The sequence below is a fragment of the Phaseolus vulgaris genome, chromosome 7, assembly GCF_051622355.1.
Source record: "Phaseolus vulgaris cultivar YP4 chromosome 7, ASM5162235v1, whole genome shotgun sequence".
NCBI lineage: Eukaryota > Viridiplantae > Streptophyta > Magnoliopsida > Fabales > Fabaceae > Phaseolus > Phaseolus vulgaris.
Window position 1 is genome coordinate 47905591 of NC_143504.1, and position 20336 is coordinate 47925926.

The 20336-nt window shown below is 33.4% G+C and overlaps 2 protein-coding genes across 2 annotated transcripts; one reads left to right on the forward strand and one right to left on the reverse strand.

Annotated features, from left to right (window-relative positions):
- The first annotated feature begins 7716 nt into the window (after positions 1-7716).
- Positions 7717-9244, forward strand: LOC137829658 (peroxidase 3). The gene is made up of 4 exons (XM_068636513.2): positions 7717-7998; positions 8169-8360; positions 8472-8640; positions 8719-9244. The coding sequence occupies exons 1-4, from the start codon at positions 7801-7803 to the stop codon at positions 9123-9125; spliced, it is 966 nt and encodes a 321-aa protein (XP_068492614.1). The 5' UTR covers positions 7717-7800; the 3' UTR covers positions 9126-9244.
- Positions 9245-11454: 2210 nt separating this feature from the next.
- On the reverse strand, positions 11455-13367 carry SWA1 (transducin family protein / WD-40 repeat family protein). Its single transcript, XM_068636515.2, has one exon. It carries the CDS (start codon positions 13278-13280, stop codon positions 11700-11702), a length of 1581 nt encoding a protein of 526 aa, XP_068492616.1. The 5' UTR covers positions 13281-13367; the 3' UTR covers positions 11455-11699.
- Positions 13368-20336: the final 6969 nt, after the last annotated feature.

Genomic DNA, 20336 nt, shown 5'->3' on the forward strand with positions numbered 1-20336 from the left:
GCTTGCTATGCTACGGGTTGATACCATCTACTGCTGTGGTTTCTTCTGGCTCTCCTCGGCCCCACGGTGGGCGCCAATTGTTCTCGAACTAGTTCGGGGACTGGGAGAACTATTGTCTTCAGATATCACTCGGTCGGTCGTGTCTCACGTTCCTCCTTCTATCTTCCTCGCCGAACGACTCCTCAGACTGGTGGGGTATCGTATTCTGCTGGTTAGAATACTGTAGATAATGACGTACCTTCTTCCTTGGAATGCGTGATATTTATATTACCTTGATGGGCCCTTGCTGTTGGGCCGGATTAGGGGGTTGTTTAGCGATTAGGGTTGGATTAGGTCGTTTCCTAACCATGGGTTAGCCTTCGCTAATCGGGTCAATCTTTGACTTGAGCACCTTATATCGGTCGGCCACATATGACACGCGGTCGACCTCGTACCTTAAAGTAGGGTCTTGACGCGTGGGTTGACCGGGTCCATAGACCGGTTGGTCATCCCAGTACACTTTCAAACTAAATAAAGCTTTATAAACAAAAATTAAAGTCAGCTTTTAAAATATTGGAAATTTATATTTTTTTTGTATAAAAAATATTTTAGATCATTCAAAAAGTTTAAGATTTTTAACTCTTTTTTCTAAAAAAGTTATTATTATGTGATTTAATGAGTAAAACATGAAAAAATAATATTTATAGGAAAGAAATGGTTGTCTTTATACTCTTTCATATTATATATCATAAAAAAAATCGCTTAAAATGTAAACATTTAATCACAATAGATATTGTGGTGGTTGAGACTGGACAATTCTAAGATGTCTCGGTATTTGGTACCGACTAACATGTTTAAAATGTAATGAAATTAAATAATGATTAATAAGTTTAAGTCGCATGAAAAATAAGTTTAAGTCGTATGAAAAATTAAGTAACACACCCTTAATCACGATCCATATGTTAATCTTTGTCCAATAGTAACAGGACACATCACAATCATATAAATAGACGACAAAACAACCAAGAAAAATGTATGTCATTATACGCATTGAATACCAAACACTTAATTTGACGAGCACCTTTTACAGGTGTCCTCTCGACCGAGAGCCGAAGATAAAAAACAAGAGTGAAGGAGGGAAGTATAACCCGTCCAAAGCAAATAAGTTAGAAGAGAAAGAAGGAAGAAAAACAACTCCAATCGATCGAAACGACAAAGTCAATTCTTTAGCTGGTGAAAAACACTCTTAATTCCTTTTATTCGAGAACAAATGCAATTCAACAAAATTATATTTTAACCTGAAAAACTTAAAACATATTCGTTTCATATTCTTTAGATGATTAAAATATGAAGAAGAAAAAAACTTAGATAGAACAAAAGTTTGTTTTGTTTGTAATTTTTTCATAAAAAAATTATCAACTTCCAAGAAATATAATGTCTTCATTTAAAAAGTTTTTCCAATAATTTCAAAAGTCTAACTTGAAGATTTATAAGTTGTCTTATTAACAAAATTGACCACATGTCATTTAGATGAGTAAAACATGTAGAAAAAATTTACTTTATCATAAGCATAATTACTAACATCCAAGGGTTATAGCCTTTATGTTTCGAAATATTTTTAGGTCATTACAAAGTCCAACTTCAAAATAATTCAAGTCTTCTTTAAAAAAAAAAACTTGTCTCACATCCTTTAGATGAGTAAAATAGTGAAAATGAGTAGCAATATTCAAAAAGTAAGAATTTTTTATGGTTGGGAAGCATATAAAGTTAAATTTTCAATTAGTTTTAGAAAAGCCTTTACTAAATAAAATAGAATATTAAAAAAAATTGGGTTACTTTTGTCAGATGATTTCAAAATATCTGTGTGAATTTGGAAGACTTATAATTTATTCGCCTCTCATTCAAAAGCATAACTTGAAGAATTTTAAATATTTTTCAGAAAAATTAGTCTCGTGTATTTGAATGAGTAACATATTAAAAAAATCATAACTTGAATATTTTAAAGTAATCTCTCCGAAAACTGTAAAATTTGTCTGCTTTAAAAGCTTATAAGTATTATTTTAAAATATACAATTATTTTTAAAAAAATTGCCAATTGATATTGTCAATTAAAAGAATCAAATTCATTCTGTCTAAAAAGTACTAAATTCTAAAAAGCATAACTTCTTTTCAAAAGTTTTTATATTTAAAGATTGTAAGTATTCTTTTTGGCAAAACTGGTTTTATGTTATTTGGATGAGTGAAACATGAGAATCTAGATGAAGCAAATGTCAACTTTGTCCTTTTGAAGATTACACGTTACAAAAGAAAAATATATATTAAAAGTGATCAATAATATTCAAATATTTAAAAATTTATATAATTGGAAAGATTATGAAGTTTAATTTTAAATTTAAAACAATTATTTACCACTTAATATATATATATATATATATGAATATATAATTAAAAGAATTAAGATCATTTCGTTTTAACTTCTTGTAACAAAGTTATATATATATATATATATATATAAATTATTATAATTTAAATGATTAATACTCATAAATTAAGTTATAACAATTAGTTATAATTAATTAAAATAAAAGTAATAATTCTTATAATTTATTAATCAAAAACTTAAAAAAATATTTAAATTTTTAGATAGATTTAATATATATATATATATATATATATATATATATATATATATATATATATAAAGAAAACTTAGTAAGTTGGTCAATCTATCTAATCATAATTATATATTCCGTCCATTTTTTACCGGTATTGAAAAAAAAAACAGATTAGACAAGTCTATTTTAACACTATTATTTTAAATAAACGAAATTAATCAATCATAATCTCATGATCCATTTCTCAATACAAAGTTATAGTTATGAAATAAATTTAAAAAGAAAATGAAAATGAGACATAAATAAAAAGAAAAAAAATAGAATTAAAATTCTGACTATCATTTAAACCTTGAATTAATTTGAACGTTGAACTTTTCATGGCAATTATTCAATAAGAACAAACTTAAGAATCCATGAACACAAAAGAATATCAAAAGTCAAAATAAACTAAAAAGAAAAAGAAAAACAATATTTTTATGTAAGAAACTAAAGAATTGGAGCTAACTAAATTTAGATTTCCTTTTTTTAATGAACTATCTTACACTAAGTTTTTAGATACACCATTCCACCTAATAAGATTCATAATTAAAAATTGAATTATAGAGAAAAGTTCAAAAATTATGTAGAGAAGGTCTAAACTTCTGTAGTGGAATTTTGAACCTGGGAAGGACAATTTGTAGATCTTTGTAAAATCAGAACTCCACGCTTCAATTTATAGTTAGCGTAAGACAACAACTGAAAATAAACCAAGATTGACAACTAAGATGAATGAGAATATTGAATAAATATTTCAATATTAAGTCGAAAACAAAAAAACTCAAAAAGAGAAAATAAAAAAAGTGGTTGCAATTTGAAAAATAGAGAATCCAAAGGAAAAAGGATCAAGTGGATCACAATTTGGAATAAAGACAACGAACAGAAAAATTTGAGTAATTGTCGACCTAGTTTCACTCCCCAACATGGATTATTATGGTGTGATCCGTAAATATGACACCTTCACCTTTTCATTAGTGAGATTAGTTTGTACATACATATAATACTATGTTATATATTTCTTCATAAAACACAAATTCATATAAGATTTTATCTGAGACAGACATCACTCCCTTGAAGTGAGCCCGACTCACCTTAGTTTGAAGTTGGCCTGACTCGATTCGTTCAAGATAGTCCTAACTAGTCTCAATATGATGTGTGTTTTTACTTGACTGATCATGGTGTGGGCCTGATTCAACATGACTCAATGTGGATTTAACTCATCTCGAACTAAATTCTACTTAACCTTGATGTAGACTAAACTCTACTCGATACGATGGGGATTGACTTTACTCAACTCGATGTGGGTCCGACACAATGCAACGTGAAGTGGGTCTAAATCAACTTGGTCTGAAATGGGTCCAACTCAACTTGCACTGACTTGGGCATGACTTGACACAACTTGATGTGAACCATACTCGACTTAGCTTGACTTGAGCCCGGCTTGGCCTCGACTTGACTCAACCTGAGGTGGGTCCAACTCAAATGACTCTAAGGTGAGCCCTACTCAACTTTGTCGAGCTGAGTCCAAAATGACTCGACTTGAAGTAGATTCGACTTGATTCAACCTAATGTGGGCCAAACTTGACTTGGCCCACTCAATCTTATCCAATGTGGATTGAAACTCAACCCGACATGAACCCATTCAACTCAACTCGAGGTGAGCCTACTCGACTTGCTCTTAGGTGGTTTTGACATAGCTTTACCCAACGTGAACTTGAACAAACTTTGCTTGACTTGTGCTAATCTAACCTTGTCCATACTAATCTAGGATTGACTCGGATAAACCTAGTCTCTGCCTGACTCGTCATGACCTAGGCACAACTCAACTTGACTAGTTTAACTTGGACTCAGTCCAACCTAACTTGTCTCTAGGGATGGCAAAGCGGGGCGGGACGGGCCGGCCCGCGGCCCGCTGGTAAAAAACACGGGGTGGACTAACCTTTTCAACCCGTAACCCGCATTAGCCCGCAGCCCGCGCGGGGCGGGGCGGGCTGGCCCGCTAACCCGCAAGAAAAAAAATTTGGCACTTAGCAGCAGCTAGACAATGCAATTAGGTTTTCACAAAATTTCAAAGAAAGAAACACAATACAATCGCGTCAATAATGTTTATGTTTAATATTTTTGAATTAATGTTTATGTTTATGTTTAATGTTTTGGAATTAAGTATTTTTAATGTTTTGGAAGTGGAAGAATAATGATATTTAATATTTATCTTAATGTTTAATGTTTTGATGTTTCACTATGTTTGAAAAGAAAGAAAAAACATTTAGGTTTGATAGTAACAAATATATAGGTTTAATTTGACAATTTTTTAAGAACAAAATGTAAAAAAAAATATTTAATTTAAAAAAAAAAAGAACGCGGGCTGGCCTGCAAACCCGCGGGTCAGCTCTTATGCGGGGCGGGTCAAGAATTCTAGCCCGCAATAGCTTTGCGGGGCGGGCCAGGCACGGGGCGGGCCAATGAGGGGCGGGCTGGCCCGCTTTGCCACCCCTACTTGTCTCAACCTGTGTAACTTGACACGACTTGGATTAGGCCTAACTTGACTTGATTGGATCAGACCTAACTTGGTTTGACTTAAATCTGATTTATCTTAGCCTGACCTAAACTCGACTTAACATAAGTTGATCTCAACCAACTTTGACTTAACTTAAAATAAGTCTTTAAATCTGACCCACTTAACATATACAAGAATTAGTTTTGGATTAAGTAAATGTTTTTCATCATGTATAAAGATTTTTTAAAATATTTTATTTATTTATTTTTAACAGCTTTATTTTAAAAAATGACTCATGGGTTGGTCCGGCTATGAGACTTTTTGTTGGCATTTTGAGCCTATGAACTTTAAATTTTATGTAGAATTTTTGGCTCGTGCATTTTTTTTGACCCAAACCCATGTGGATCAAGGTCAAACCCTGTGGGTTGGGCCGAATTAACATATCGACGTGATTGTACATAAAGAGTAAAAATTTATCATATAGATAAGAAATATAAATTTGTAAATAATTACTTGCAGGATAAATTATCTTAAGCAACCTTAGGAGTTTCAGAGTTTCAAATCAAAGGAGGAGTGAAATTATTCTACCTGAAAACAAAATAACAAGGTGCATATATCCAGATTTAAGCTTTTAGGTATTTGCAATTATTGAGGTAAGGTGGGGATATGCTGAAAGTGTGCTGAAACAATTACATACACAGGTTTTTTTTATCTAGTTTGTCGAAGTTTGATTTTCTGTTGCTTAGAACATAGTGTTTAAGAGTTCTTATTTTGTTTTATCATAAGAAATTGTTGTAGTTGTGCCTAAAAATAAGAGATATTCTATTTGTGTTTGACTCTAACTTTATTTAAAGATAAAATGACTAACGAACATGCATTTATTTGGTTCTCATCTCTTAATTATTTTATGCTTTCACAACAACATATACCCATAAACTCTTCTATGAAACATGCTTCACATCTGCATAAAAGATTTTTCTTTCAAATACAGATTTATTTTCAGAAACATTTTTAAAAAGTCAAAAAAATCAACTAAACGTATTTCTAACTTAATTTTAAGTTTTTCATTGAAAATGAAGAGAGGAAAGGATTAAACATGTTACAGGCCATAAGAACCCAAGTTTAGTATATAGTACCTAGTCAGATATAGTAATCTCAACCTCTGGCAGAATATTGACTTTTATGTGAACATAAAGTCAAACTTGTAGTTTTGTGATTTTTACACTAGTTTACTGCTTATAGGCCAATCGTGCAAGAACGAGGATATATATATACGTGGTTATTGAGAGAAGTGAAATGAATGTACCAAAACCATTTGTGTCTAAAGACAAGACATCTTAAAGCCCTGATCGAGCAACCATGTGCAGAGGGTCTAACAAGAAGACAGACATGAAAACCATGCACAGATAAGCATTGACTTTGGTTATAATGAAATTTCTTTTCCCCCTTAATTAAACCTTCCTTGGAATGCAAATAACTTCAGTTGTTACCTTCTATCACAAGAAACAACAGGGCAATGTATGCAACTGTTTGGCATATATCTGCAATTGGTTTGATAATATAAACACGAAACATCTGCACATGTTCGATTTACTCAGTTTCATTACCGATCAAAACTCCAGCTCAACCTTTGAATGAGCATAGCCATATTGATTTTTATAACTGGATTGATATTCAACACCAACTCTATATATTTACTATACAATATACCATTTTTTATAACAATCTCCTAATTAGACAAACCTCGTAATAGCATGAAATCATGTCGTGCTTTTTCTCCCTTTAGTTTTCTTATAACTATATATATCAGCAGGACAAATATTCACTGACTTTATATATGTCTCCATAAGAAAGCTTGATTTATTATCTTTAACAAATCTTATCTTTCAATCACTTTTTTCCATCTACCATATTTCAATCAAGACTTTAACTTATAAACTCTGGTTTTATAAGGTTGAGTTATTTCATAGTTTGATTATTGAATACAAAAGTATGAACCTTTCTGATATAAGCTGGTTATGTATAACTCTTGATGAAATGGTAATCAGTACCCCAACTATTATTTTTTGGGCAAACCAATAATGGAAGCAGTGTTAATGCTTCAAAACGGCTCAATCTAAATATTAAAACACATATGTAGTGGGCTAAACTAAAGACTTTTAAGATATATTCTGTCTGTATTTGCATCTCACTGTGACTCTTTGATATATATGTTAAGAGACGTGCATAATTCAGAGAGTTATCACTACACAAGAAAACTTAAAAGAGGGTTGACCTAAGAAGATTATGACAAAAAGGAATACAATTATACAAGGCTGGCATGTTCTAACCACTACAGACTAAAAGTTTTTTTTAAAAGTTGATTTATTCTTTGGGTTTATATTCTATTAATTTCAAAACCGTGTCATCACTGTTCATTGGTAGGTGCATATTTGAATGAAACTATAGCTATAGCTATGCCCTATGCATGCATATTGCGTCCAACGATTGAAGAGATGCATGCAATTATATTTATAACACAATTATAAAATACATAATATATGCTTTAGAAGGATGACTTGTAATGCCTATAAAAGGGATCAAGGTCCTTGTAGCTAAGCATTCCATTTCTCAAGCTTTATATCACTATATACTTACTATAGGGAAGTGAGTTAAGAAGGGTTGCATTTGAATATGAAATTCACAATTTTGCTATGTGTTGTACTTTTCCTTGGGGTTTGTCAAGGAGGAAGCCTGACAAAAAATTTCTACAGAAATTCCTGCCCTCAAGCCGAGGACATCATTAAGAGCCAAACACAGCAGCATGTGTCTGCTAATCCCAATTTGCCAGCCAAGCTGATTAGATTGCATTTTCATGATTGTTTTGTCAGGGTATATACATACATATTACTATCAATTCCATTGTTTTATGTATTTATGTTTTCTTTTAAGGGATATTTTCATCCAGTTTTTGATACACAAATTTTGCATGTTACAACATGCAAAAGTGCTAACTGTGTATATATAGCATAACATGGTTTCACTGCAAACGCACATTTCAGGGCTGTGATGGGTCGGTTTTGTTGAGCTCTACTGCCAATAACACAGCAGAGAGGGATGCAATTCCAAATCTATCTTTGGCTGGGTTTGATGTCATAGATGCCATAAAAAGTGCAGTGGAAGCAAAATGTCCCAAAACTGTATCTTGTGCTGACATACTGGCATTGGCAGCAAGGGACGCTGTTTCTGTTCAAGTAAGCCAACTCTTCATATCTACTACTCTAATTATACATACATCATAAATATTCTTGTTATCAATTAGTTTATTACTTTTTGCATGTTTTACTGACATATAAACTTTGCAGTTTAATAATAAACAAATGTGGGAAGTTCTCACTGGTAGAAGAGATGGCAAGGTATCGACAAGTAACGAAGCCTTGGCCAATATCCCAGCACCTTTCTTCAACCTCACCCAACTCAGACAGAGTTTTGCTAGCAAAGGTCTAACTTTGCACGATCTGGTTGTATTATCAGGTGACATTCATAATATCAATTGCTAATACATGCCAAAATGCATTTTTTTGTACATATAAATGATTTTCATATATGTAGGGGCTCACACAATTGGAGTTGGGCATTGCAACTTGTTCAGTAACAGGCTTTATAATTTCACTGGGAAAGGTGATCAAGACCCATCTTTGAATGACACCTATGCTGCATTCTTGAAGACCAAGTGCCAGAGTCTGAGTGACAGAACCACAACGGTGGAAATGGACCCTGAAAGCTCTACCAATTTCGATAGTGACTTTTATCCTAACCTTCTCCAGAAGAAGGGTCTGTTCCAATCAGATGCTGCCCTTCTAACACTGGATCAGTCAGCAGATATAGCTGGAGAGTTGGCGGATAAAGACAAGTTCTTCACAGAGTTCGCACAGTCAATGAAGAGAATGGGAAACATTGAGGTCCTCACTGACTCTGCTGGAGAAATTCGGAACAAGTGTTCCGTTGTCAACTCATAAACAAGTTCACTACTAATTAAGCTGTTTTGTAGTCTTAATTTCCTTACATTTATATAATCTATCAGTTGTTACTTAGATTTATTGGTAGTAATATATAATATTTTTAATACATTTTCATACTTATTGGTAGTATTAGATTACTCTCGGTATATGATTGTTTTTTTTTTAATTTTCACCATAATTTTGTATATTCCTACAATGTCAAATAGTTCGTATTTATTTTTTTCGACTGAACGATAACAATATTTTAATCAGAAGTGGATTTCTTGTAAAAATTAATTAATTATATTTTATTTTAAAATATTGTTAATCACAAAGGCACAATTATAATATTACAATTTCATATAATTTTTTTTTATCATTTACACTTTTCAAATCACTCATAAACTTCAATACTTTTTTATTCATTTTTCTTCACTTTCACTTAATTCAAACAACTTCATTTTCCATTATCTTTCTCTTCAAATTCATCTTTTTCCTCTCCCTCGAATCCACTCCTTAAAACAAAGGGTGATGTTGATGTAAGATGAAAAATAAACAGAGGAAAGTGCCTGTCTAAATTGTAGCCTCTTTACCTCAAGTATCTCAACAACATGAGATATTTGGAAATTCAGCTGTTTCAGGGGAGAGGGGGAAAAGGAATGCAAATGAAAGCATGAAAAAAATAGTTAGTTAAACAAAGAAGAGGTACCATAAAACGTCCATTAAAATAATATATCCTGAAGGGCCTTTCAAGATTCACTTTTTGCTCTGCTGAATGGATAGATCTTCCAATGCTACCATGCATATACAGATAAGAAAAATCAATAGGAACAGCTGAAGAGGAGGGTTACAAAGTTGATTCAATCGTGTCCTTACCCATATTCAGTTGAATCCAAAAATTGAATCAATACTATGTTTATGTCTCCTCCATTCTTTCACTGCACTCATTACAAAATTCAAGTCATGTAGCTTGGTAGTTTCGACGTATAAAGTGAGCATTTTCAGGATATTCGAACTACACAAACACTAGAGTGACAATAAAGGCCAATTATGAACACAAGAATGCCAGACAAATAATGTAAAATTAAAATGTAGGCTGTCTTAAGACTTAAAAGAGCAAGTAGCAAGGTAATGATGTCCAAGCTGTGCTGTTCTCAAACGTAATCTCCCAAAACAGGGTCAAATATACATGAAACATGAAACAGGATTAATATACGTCAAATCACCACTGACCCAGAAGATCACCAAATACTTTATTTAGACAGGAGCCTTCAGCTGAACAATGGCTGGTTCACGCATAAATATTTGCTCGGCAACCTAGCAAAGTTCACCCACTTGTATACTCATGACACTTATACCAACCAAAATCAATATTTCAAAAGGTAATATATGAATAGCTGTGGAATAACAAATATTCTTTTGTATGGACTGCTTAGTATTACTTTATGTTCAAATGGTTTCAGTTTCCTTTGTCTGGCTTATAATCAGGGTCTGTTGTAATTAAAGCCAGTAGCTTTGTTAAAACCAATAACACAAACTCAGGTTTTGTATCTCGGATATAATGCTGGAGGGCATTAGCTTCCAAAGAAGACCAGACCTAGAGATCAAAGTGAAGTAACGGCCAACAGTGTGTAGTTCTATAGCTATTACAGCATCAGCATTTAAATATTCCTTCAGAAATCCTTCTATCATCACTTAGGCACAGCAGAGAAGTAAATACAGACACTACTGAAGCCAGAATCTCATAAGCCCGAAGGTTGAGATTCTCAATGTAAAGCTTTAAAACATCCCTTGCAGTATTTTCCATGCTCTATAGTTTAATTTGAGTTGATTATGATAATTGCTAAATCATTGGATGAAGCTATGTACATTATTTATAGCCATATCCTTGATCCACCTAGCCTAAAATTGTGATGTCAACTTAATCATTAAATAAAATCACCATGAGTTCATTACCAACTTGCCTTATTGAGTCTATCTAAACATTCATACGCAAATGAGTCACCTTAAGAAAGGAGTAATGCCATATTGCAAACTTAAGGAGCATAGCAAAGAAGCATTTTCAAGAGTCACTTTGCCAAATTTAGTAAATTGTTAACAAATTCGATGTACTGTCACTACTGCAATTCAAGGTTCACTGATTTAATATAATAGCACATTACACCTCTATCTAGCACTGGATACCTGCTAGATAGGCCCACATAGAACTCTAATTTAATAGCACACAACAATCTATTTTTGAGATTTTATACCTTCTTGCCAAAGGGAAAATAGGGATACGAAAACATGACAATATTATGCACAATACACGGCATGATAGAAGATACGCAAGATGCGAGAGCCATAATACAAAACAAAATTATATAAATTAGACGATAGATGAAGATGCAAGTTGAATCCCTTCAACACAGCTAGCAATACTAAAACAGTTCCTGGTGCTTTCCAAGGATCAAATTTTGCCAACAAAATTCTAGAGAAACTGACATTGATTGAACAAAATTCCGGAATAAAGAATACATTCTTAAATAAAAATAAAAAAAGATAAAGATGATAGCCTAACAAAATCAGCTCATAGATGAGAAGCCCAAAATTTCATCTTCCAGCAATCTTCAACAAAGGAGATATTATACCCTGTATCTCTTGCAATGACTGTTGCACCCGAATCTCCTCTTCAACAGACCTCTTGAGATTTCTCACATGACTCTTGAGGGCTTGAGAAGCTCTAATATCATCCGCCCTCATTTCAAGAACTTTCTTGGTCAAACCCATCAGCAAACTGGAATATCTAGGCATGGTAGAATACTTATGCAAGAACACCAAGAGCAGTTCCAGCTTCTCCACACCCAAGTTGGAGACACACTTGATCAACGTCTTTCTAGCCACCAATTCCTCCATCACAGCCAACACATTTTCGGGGTTCTTACTCTCCAACACAGACACCAGAGCCTCCGCATGCTCAAACTTATTCAACAATCTGTCATGCTCAGCCAACTTCACCTTCTTGGGCTTCATAACCAAGTAATCCCCTGCAGAAGGTTTCTCTCCCTGCCCTCGGTGGAAATACCTAAAATGAGAAGGCCTCAACACTTTCTTCTCAGTAAGCTCCACTGGCGCAACTCTCCAAAACGAACTGGACTCAATCTCCACCTTTTCACTCTCCTTCACTTTCTTCTTGCTAGCATAGATCACCCCATTAGAGGTCCCAATCACTCGTGTTGAACAATCCGGCGAGTAACCAACAGACAGAAGAGGCGCAGGAAACCTCATAGAATGTGTAACCTTGAATGATCCATAATCAAACACCTTCAGGTAGCCATCCAACCCCACACTCATAATCCTAGACTGATTCGATTCTTCTCCAAAATCATTCCCAATTTTACCAACACATAACGAAGTCACCGTCTTGTTGTGACTCTCCATGGAGAACAAAAGCCTCCCGCCGCCTATCAAGTCCCACAGCTTGACGGAATTCCCACCCGCCGTCGCAACAATCCCTCCGGACGGCAAAAAGACAGCATCCTCCACGGGCGCTCCGTGGTTGACCTGCACCGACGATTTCGAACCCCTAACCCTAACGTCCCAGAGCTTGACGATGTGGTCATAAGAACCGGTAATGAAGACATCGGAGTTAACAGGGGAAGAGTCTCCGCACCGGACGTAGTCCTTGTGGCCGATGAATTCTGCGACGGAAGCCTCCTCGGCAACGTCCCAGAACTTGACAAGGGCGTCGTCCCCGGCGGAGATGAGGTGGAGCTTGTCGAGGAGAGGGAAGTGCACGAAGCGGACGGGGCGGGTGTGGGAGCGGAGGCGGCGGAGGGGGGTGCGGGACTTGACGTCGAAGACCTGGACGAGGCCGGAGAGGTCGGAGGCGGCGAGGAGGAGGGCGTCAGAGCGGAAGGAGGCGCATGAGACGGCGTCGGAGAAGGAGGAGATGGTAGCGGTGGGGGAGAGGGTTTTGGAGCTGAAGAGGGTGAGGGTGGCGGAGTGGGCGGCGGCGAAGGAGTGAGGGGGAGTGGGAGAGAAGGTGAGGGAAGGGACGGAGATGAGATTGGGGATTTGGCGGGTCTTGAAGGAAGACCAGTACTTGGATTCAGGGGTTTGCTTTGATCCTCTCCCTTTCGATTTCAGCTTCGCCTTCACTGGGAACCTCCTCTCAACTTTTTCTTCCTCCATTCTTCCACCTCACACCGTACTTGGGTTTAGGGTTTAAGACTGCATCATATCATATACGCCTTTTTCTTTTTCTTTCTCTTTCAACCTCCAAACCATAAAACCACTATTTATTAATAAAACACTATTTTTTAATAAATCCTTTCTCAATTTATTTATTCAATTAAAATAGTTTATTGTACACAATCAAAAATTGACCAATTTCTCTCATTTATCTCCTTGTCCATTATTTATAAAACTCGTCGGAGTTCTAACTCTTTCTTTTTTTTATCATTTTTTAAATATAGATAAAAAACAAAATTTAAATAAAAACTGATAAATTTGGTTAATAATAAATATATTTCGATGTAATTTAAATATATATATATATAATACAAGTTATTTTTAACAAAAAAAAAGTGATTATTATTTATAATTATTCATATTTAATATGGATTTGTGAATATTATTAAAAATAATATAAAATATAATTATGAGTTATAATAACTATTATGATTATTTTTAAATTATAAAGAAAGTTGAATGTCTTATTGAGATATTGAGAAAAGTTTATGTGATATGATAGTCGTAAAGATTATAAATTTATTTTTTCACATTTTAGTTAATTAAAATAATGTAAAATTATAATTATAAATAAAAAATAAATAATGTAAAATTTAAATAAATAAAATAAATTATTTAAATATAATTGTATTATTATTCATTTTATTAAATTAATTTTATTAGTTAAGTTAGTGTATTTTGATAATTTTAATATTATTTATCATTATTTAATTTATATTATATTATGTTATATATATCTATATTAAGTATATATTTTTATTTATATAAAAATTTAATATTAATGATCATTTTTATTATTGTTATTATGAAAAAGTTAATATATTTTAAAAAGTAAATGAATATTTAAAATTTGGGTAAGAAAAATTGTATATATTTAAAATTTAACAATATTATGATATATATGGAAAGAATATTAAATGATAATGAATATTGAAATATTAAAAAATGATATAATTATTTTCAATTTTCAATTTTAAAATGGATATTCATTAATAAAATAAAAAATTAATAATTACATTAATAAAATAATTATATTTTTATTTTTATTTTTAGAATTTAAATATTCAAATGGATTATGTATTGTCGTTAATAAATCAAAATTTGGATTACTATAATATATCAATTTAATTTTATTATTTATATCTTTAAAATTTAAATATTTAAATAAATTCTTTATTTTTATTAATAAATCAAAATTTGAATTACTATAATATATCAATTAAATTTTATTATTTTTATTTAGAATTTAAATATATAAATGGATTCTCTATTCTCATTAATAAATTAAAATCTGGATCAATATAATATATCGAGTTCTATTATTTCTATTTTTAGAATTTAAATAGTTAAATTAATTTTCTATTCTTTTTAATAAATCAAAATCTGAATTACTATAATATATCGATTGAATTCTGAATAATATGAAAAATAAAATTATAAACTGTAATTTTAAATAATGTATTTTATTAATTCTGATTAACAAGAAAAAATACGTTTTTTAATATTTTAAAAAATAATTAAAACAGAAAAATAAATTAGAATAGAAAAAAAATACAAACAAAAACACCTAAAAAACCCAAAGGGAAAATCATAAAAAACTAAAACTAAAAAATCTGAAGAAAAAAAAATGAATGTAATTGATTATACTTTCTCTTAAAAACCAACATAACCCATTATGCATTGTTTTAGGAGTTTAATAGACTATGTTTTTCTTTAAAAAAATAAACTTAATCGATTATGTAGAATATCATTACATCATAATCGATTAGGTCCGTTTTAACACACACCACATAATCGATTATCCTCATAAAAATATAGGCTAATCAAATATGATTTATGTTTAATCAATCATCAACTATTTTTTAGGCTATAATTGATTAAGTTCTATGTGTTTTTTCAAACATAGTCGATTAGGCACTATGAAAATTCTTGAAAATGTCTAACTTAAACGTGAATGAGTGTATTTATTGATGTATTTATGATATTAACCTAGTAGTCAATTCATTCAACACACACTCACTAAACGAGATTCTCTGAAAAATAAGGAATGTCTCCATGCATGAATAGAGGAGGTTTGTAGCTATGCATGACAGTGACATTGACATTGGCATTAACTGAGAGTGAGTGATCAATTCACGAAAAAAATGCATATACTGAGAGGGGACCTAAGTAAAATCACATATTTTACGTGACTTCCTCTTCTCTTCGTTGATGTTTCTCTGCAATGGTGCAAGTGCAAAGAAAATGAGGTATCTTCCTCTTTTCGCGTCCCCTCACCCTTATGCATTAGTTGATACAAATAGGGGGTGCACCCTCACATCCATATGTATGATGAACAATGCACAATCCAAACACACGCTAACTGAATGTTCATTTTACTTAAATCTTGAATTCCAAAATCATTTTCACCATAACTTTCCTCCTACAAAGCTTTGTAATTTAACATAACTCAATGAAAATTCACGAGAGTATAATTATTTGAATGGACGAAGAGTTACTTATTTGAAACAAAGAAAAGGTTGATTAAAATATAAGATTAATCCCCTTTCTAAATTCGTTTCTAAAGATTAACATTAGTTTATTATTACTCAATTGAAAAGCTCAATGCTGAAAAAAAAAAATACACTCCCTATTCATGGGTGGTTTTGGTTGAAAATAAAAATAAAAATAAAAATTGTGGTATGTTAATTTTGTAAACATTGTAACATAACACAACTTTAAATATTTTAATAAAATAAAACATTTGAAACATCAATATGATTCTTGTCATGTATAAATTTTTAGAGTAGTTATCCATCTTTTTTTCTTTTTTTGTCTTTGTTGAATGAAAAGTTTAAAAAATGTATGTTCTTAGAATAAGAAAATAGATTTTAGATTGTACGAGTGATAAAATAGGTTAGTTCGACAATTTTAGTTCGATTTATTATTGGCTTGTCAACAAACGGGACGGAACAGACTAACCTATTATAGGAAAATGAATTGTAAATTTTGGTATGTCCCGACAAAAGTCAAGTAACCAAATTATTATTATCTTAAAAAAATATTATTAAAAATTATTTTATATATAACATGTAACAAACTTGCATACTCAGCTAGATATGTATGAGTTATTTGCTCATACATATGGGTCAAAGTAGTTGTCACTCATACATATATTCTAGCCATATGCAAATTGACAAATAACCCCAAGTACAAAACATCAACCAAAGTGACACTCTTTTTATCTGCAAAAATCATGCAACCAACTAGGTGCAACAAATAAGTTCGAACAACAACGGTTCATTGTCTATTATTGCATATATCCTCATATCTCTGTCTAAACTAACTTAGTCACACATGATCATTCCTACATTGTCTAGTCTCTAAAGTTGCAATAGCATACTCAACATAGAACACCTCTACCATTTGTAGCCCCATCTGCATCTAAGATAGAGTACATGTAGAATTGTTCGACAATGGGTAGGTGTAACAAATTTGACACATAATCCAATGTGATGGTTAACTCCCTAATAGATGAAAATAATTTGTATTTAGATGTCACTTCTATATAAAGATTGTCAACAACTCTTTGTCTATAATGTTCTAGCTAACACGAACTAAACCAACTAAACCTAGCAACTCAATTGCAACTTTTATTTGTTCATGTATTGTTCCCAACTTAATCGTTTTTTTTTCATGAGACACTAATTTAGCTCACTGCAATCCTATAATAGTTAATGAATATTATTTGAAAATTGGAGTCTAATAAATAACACATTAATTTCAAGTATGTCAATATTATTACTTATAACTCCATTCCATAATTGTTTGACTATATCGTCCTCATAATTGACAAACAATGACTTATTCATTGGCTTTACAGGATAGGTTTCCTCCTCCACTACTTAGGCCTCCTCAACTACCACAATTTCTTCATCTTCGCCACCTCTTCAACAATGTTACTAACATTACATCTGACAGACACAGTTGGATGTACGTTATTAGTTCTCACAATGTTTCTCTGCATATACATAAATAAAATTAATATTTAATAATTAAACACAAATATAAATAACAAAAACTTATATTATTTCTGGAATAAGCTTTCTAAAACAACTTTGAAAAAATATGTTTTAAAAAGCTTGTTCTGAAAATATATTCCAAAAAGCTTATTCCAAAGAAATAATGCAAACATCCTCTTATTCTGGAATTCAAATTATGGTATTCGTATGGATCATCCTTTTTTGGAAAACAAAAATACAACTCAAGTCTGCAACTCTTTAACAACATTCTTCATATAACAATGATACCAACAACCATCGAAACCCGATTGGAAAGAAATGATCAAAGCAAAGTAAACGACATAAAAACCGCAACCACAATGGACTAGTGCAACAGCAAGGGGAAGGAACAAAGAAAAAAAAACTATTTTTTAAGTACAAATCCTTGAGGGCCTTTATGTCATTTCATTAATGTGAAGGAGGTGCACGAAGTAAAACTTCTTAGTTATATCCAAGATGAAGTGGAGAATCTTTTGAAGGCAGTTTCTTCCTGCACCCCCACATTTTTCTTCCTGCACCCCACACTCTTGTGCAAAGACAAAATTACCCTTTAAAATTTTTGAAATTGCAAAATTACCCTTAATGTAATAAAACCCTAAAAACTTAAAATGGTTCCCATTTGTGCGTGGAGGCCGTCTTCTTCGATAGCACAGCGTCTTCTTCAACGGCGCAACACACATTGAATCTCGGTTTTGCAATAGCTTCTTCTTCCAAATCTCATCCATCTCTCATTCATAAAGGTAAGTACATTCATGTGTTTCGGACTTTGATATTCGTTTTTTTCATGGATTGTTGTTTCTGTAAATGTTATTTCACATTCCAAATCACAGAATCCGGTAGATTTTCGAATTTTGGGATCCGGTACTTTCCCGGATTTGTGGATCCGTTAGTTTCCCGGATGTGAGGATCCGTGACCTTTCCGGATTTGTTGATCCGTTAGTAGTCTGGATTTAGGAATCCGGTAGTATTCCGGATTTAGGAATCCGATAGTGTTTATATGTAGCAAAACCCGGTAGACCTCTGTTTACTATTCCTCTATTTTTTTTGCTTCGTTTTTTTTGCTTGGAACTTCTCCTTTACCTCTAAAAATAGCTAAGCATTTTCGGCAATCAAGGAAAGGTTCATCAAATGTTCATGTATACTTTATAAAAGATTAGAATTAGATGACATGTACACTGTTAGTGCAGGGTACCACATGCAAATTTCTGCAGGTTTATGAATATAAGTTGAATCTAACTTGAATGGTGTAATTGAACAGAAATGGTGAAGACTATGGGAGGAGGTTCACAAGGTGATCGTCTACGTCCCATAGCCTCTGTTAGAAGAAGAAGAAGACATGTTAATGAAGATGAAGAACATGTTGAACATGAAAATGCAGAAGATGTTGATGTTGAACTTGAAGAAGCTGAACCCCAAATGGAGGTGGAGGATGAAGACGCACCTGAAATAGAAGGTGAAGGTTATCCTGGAGGTCCACGGGATGGGACACTATTGACAGGTTATGAAGACAATGTGGCCATGCAATTATGGAATGGTGTGGTAAGTAAATATGTTGTAATATGATACTTGTTCATTGTTAATTTGATATGACTTTCATTCATTAAACTGTATATGATTTTGGTTGGTTAAATTAGGATCGAGGAGAGTTAAAATTGGTGTCTCATGGCCGAAAAATGAGTAAGATGGGTGCTCCTCATCCTCGGATACTACCTGCAGTGGAGTTGTCAGGTTTAACTGCACTTATTGGGGCAAGCTATGACACGATAGACAAAGGACTGTTGTGTGCCTTTGTAGAAAGGTGGCACCCAAAGACAAATTCATTTCATCTGCCTGTAGATGAGTTGACCATCACATTGGATGATGTGTCGAATTTGTTGCACCTCCCAATTATGGGGCAATTCTACACGTATCCGAGCTTGGATACAGCTACGGCGACCGATTTGCTTGTTGATTCACTTCGTGTAGATCGGGGAGTAGCAGCTGCTGAGACTCGTCATTGTCGGGATGGACATGTGCGTCTAAGCTGGTTGAGGGAGATGTATGAGGACGCATGTACCAGGAGACAATGAACTGTTGCTGCACGGGCATATTTGCTACACCTAGTAGGTTGCACCATCTTTGCAGATAAGAGTGCTACGTCGGTTAGTGTATCCTACTTGGGATTATCTGTAGATTTAAGGCACATCGGAGGATACTCGTGGGCAGCAGCTACTTTGACCCACATGTATGAGCAGTTGGGAGATGGTTCCTATGCAAATACTAGACAGTTAGCTGGGTATGTCACGTTATTTTCATCATGGATATATGAGCACTTTCCGAGTATTGGACACTGACAGCTTCGGGATGCCTATGTTGAGGATGAGCCGCGGTGTATGAAATATGTGGTCGGGAGTAGGTTGTCCACACTTGCCTCAGTTTGGATGCAATTAGATAGCCTCTGTGTTGGTGATGTTCAATGGATGCCCTATGAAGAGCATAGAGCGGTGCGTCCTTTTGAGTGAATTTCATTATTTTCAGGGTACATTCGGTTGAGGGGTTGTAGGCAGATGCATTTGCCTGAACGTGTACTCAGACAGTTTGGATATATACAGTGTATCCCTAGTCACCCAACCACCGTTCATCATGGCGATCCATCCACATCTGATATCGACCATCGATGGTTAGATTATAATGCTAACCTCGTACAGGGTGTAGTATTAGCAGCTGATGTTGGAACCTGTGTTTCTGCATATTTGGAGTGGTTCCGGTCTATATCACACCCATATATCATCCAGATGGCTGAGGATGATCGACCTCCGGTGATTACCCATTATGGACGACGTCAGGGCGGGAATGATACTATCTCTGAGCATCCCACAGTGGTAAGAACTTATTATTTGCTTATTTAAATAATACATGCTCAATTGCAATTAATGTAATTTGTTTATAATTGTAGGGTCTTTGTAGAAGAATAGAA

Excerpts from the sequence above, each read along its gene's own strand:
- LOC137829658 (XM_068636513.2), top strand. The coding sequence starts at position 7,801 with ATGAAATTCACAATTTTGCTATGTGTTGTACTTTTCCTTGGGGTTTGT. Across the intron at positions 7,999-8,168 it reads TTCATGATTGTTTTGTCAGG|GGCTGTGATGGGTCGGTTTT; the intron begins GTATATACATAC and ends CGCACATTTCAG. Across the intron at positions 8,641-8,718 it reads CGATCTGGTTGTATTATCAG|GGGCTCACACAATTGGAGTT; the intron begins GTGACATTCATA and ends TCATATATGTAG.
- SWA1 (XM_068636515.2), bottom strand. The coding sequence starts at position 13,280 with ATGGAGGAAGAAAAAGTTGAGAGGAGGTTCCCAGTGAAGGCGAAGCTG.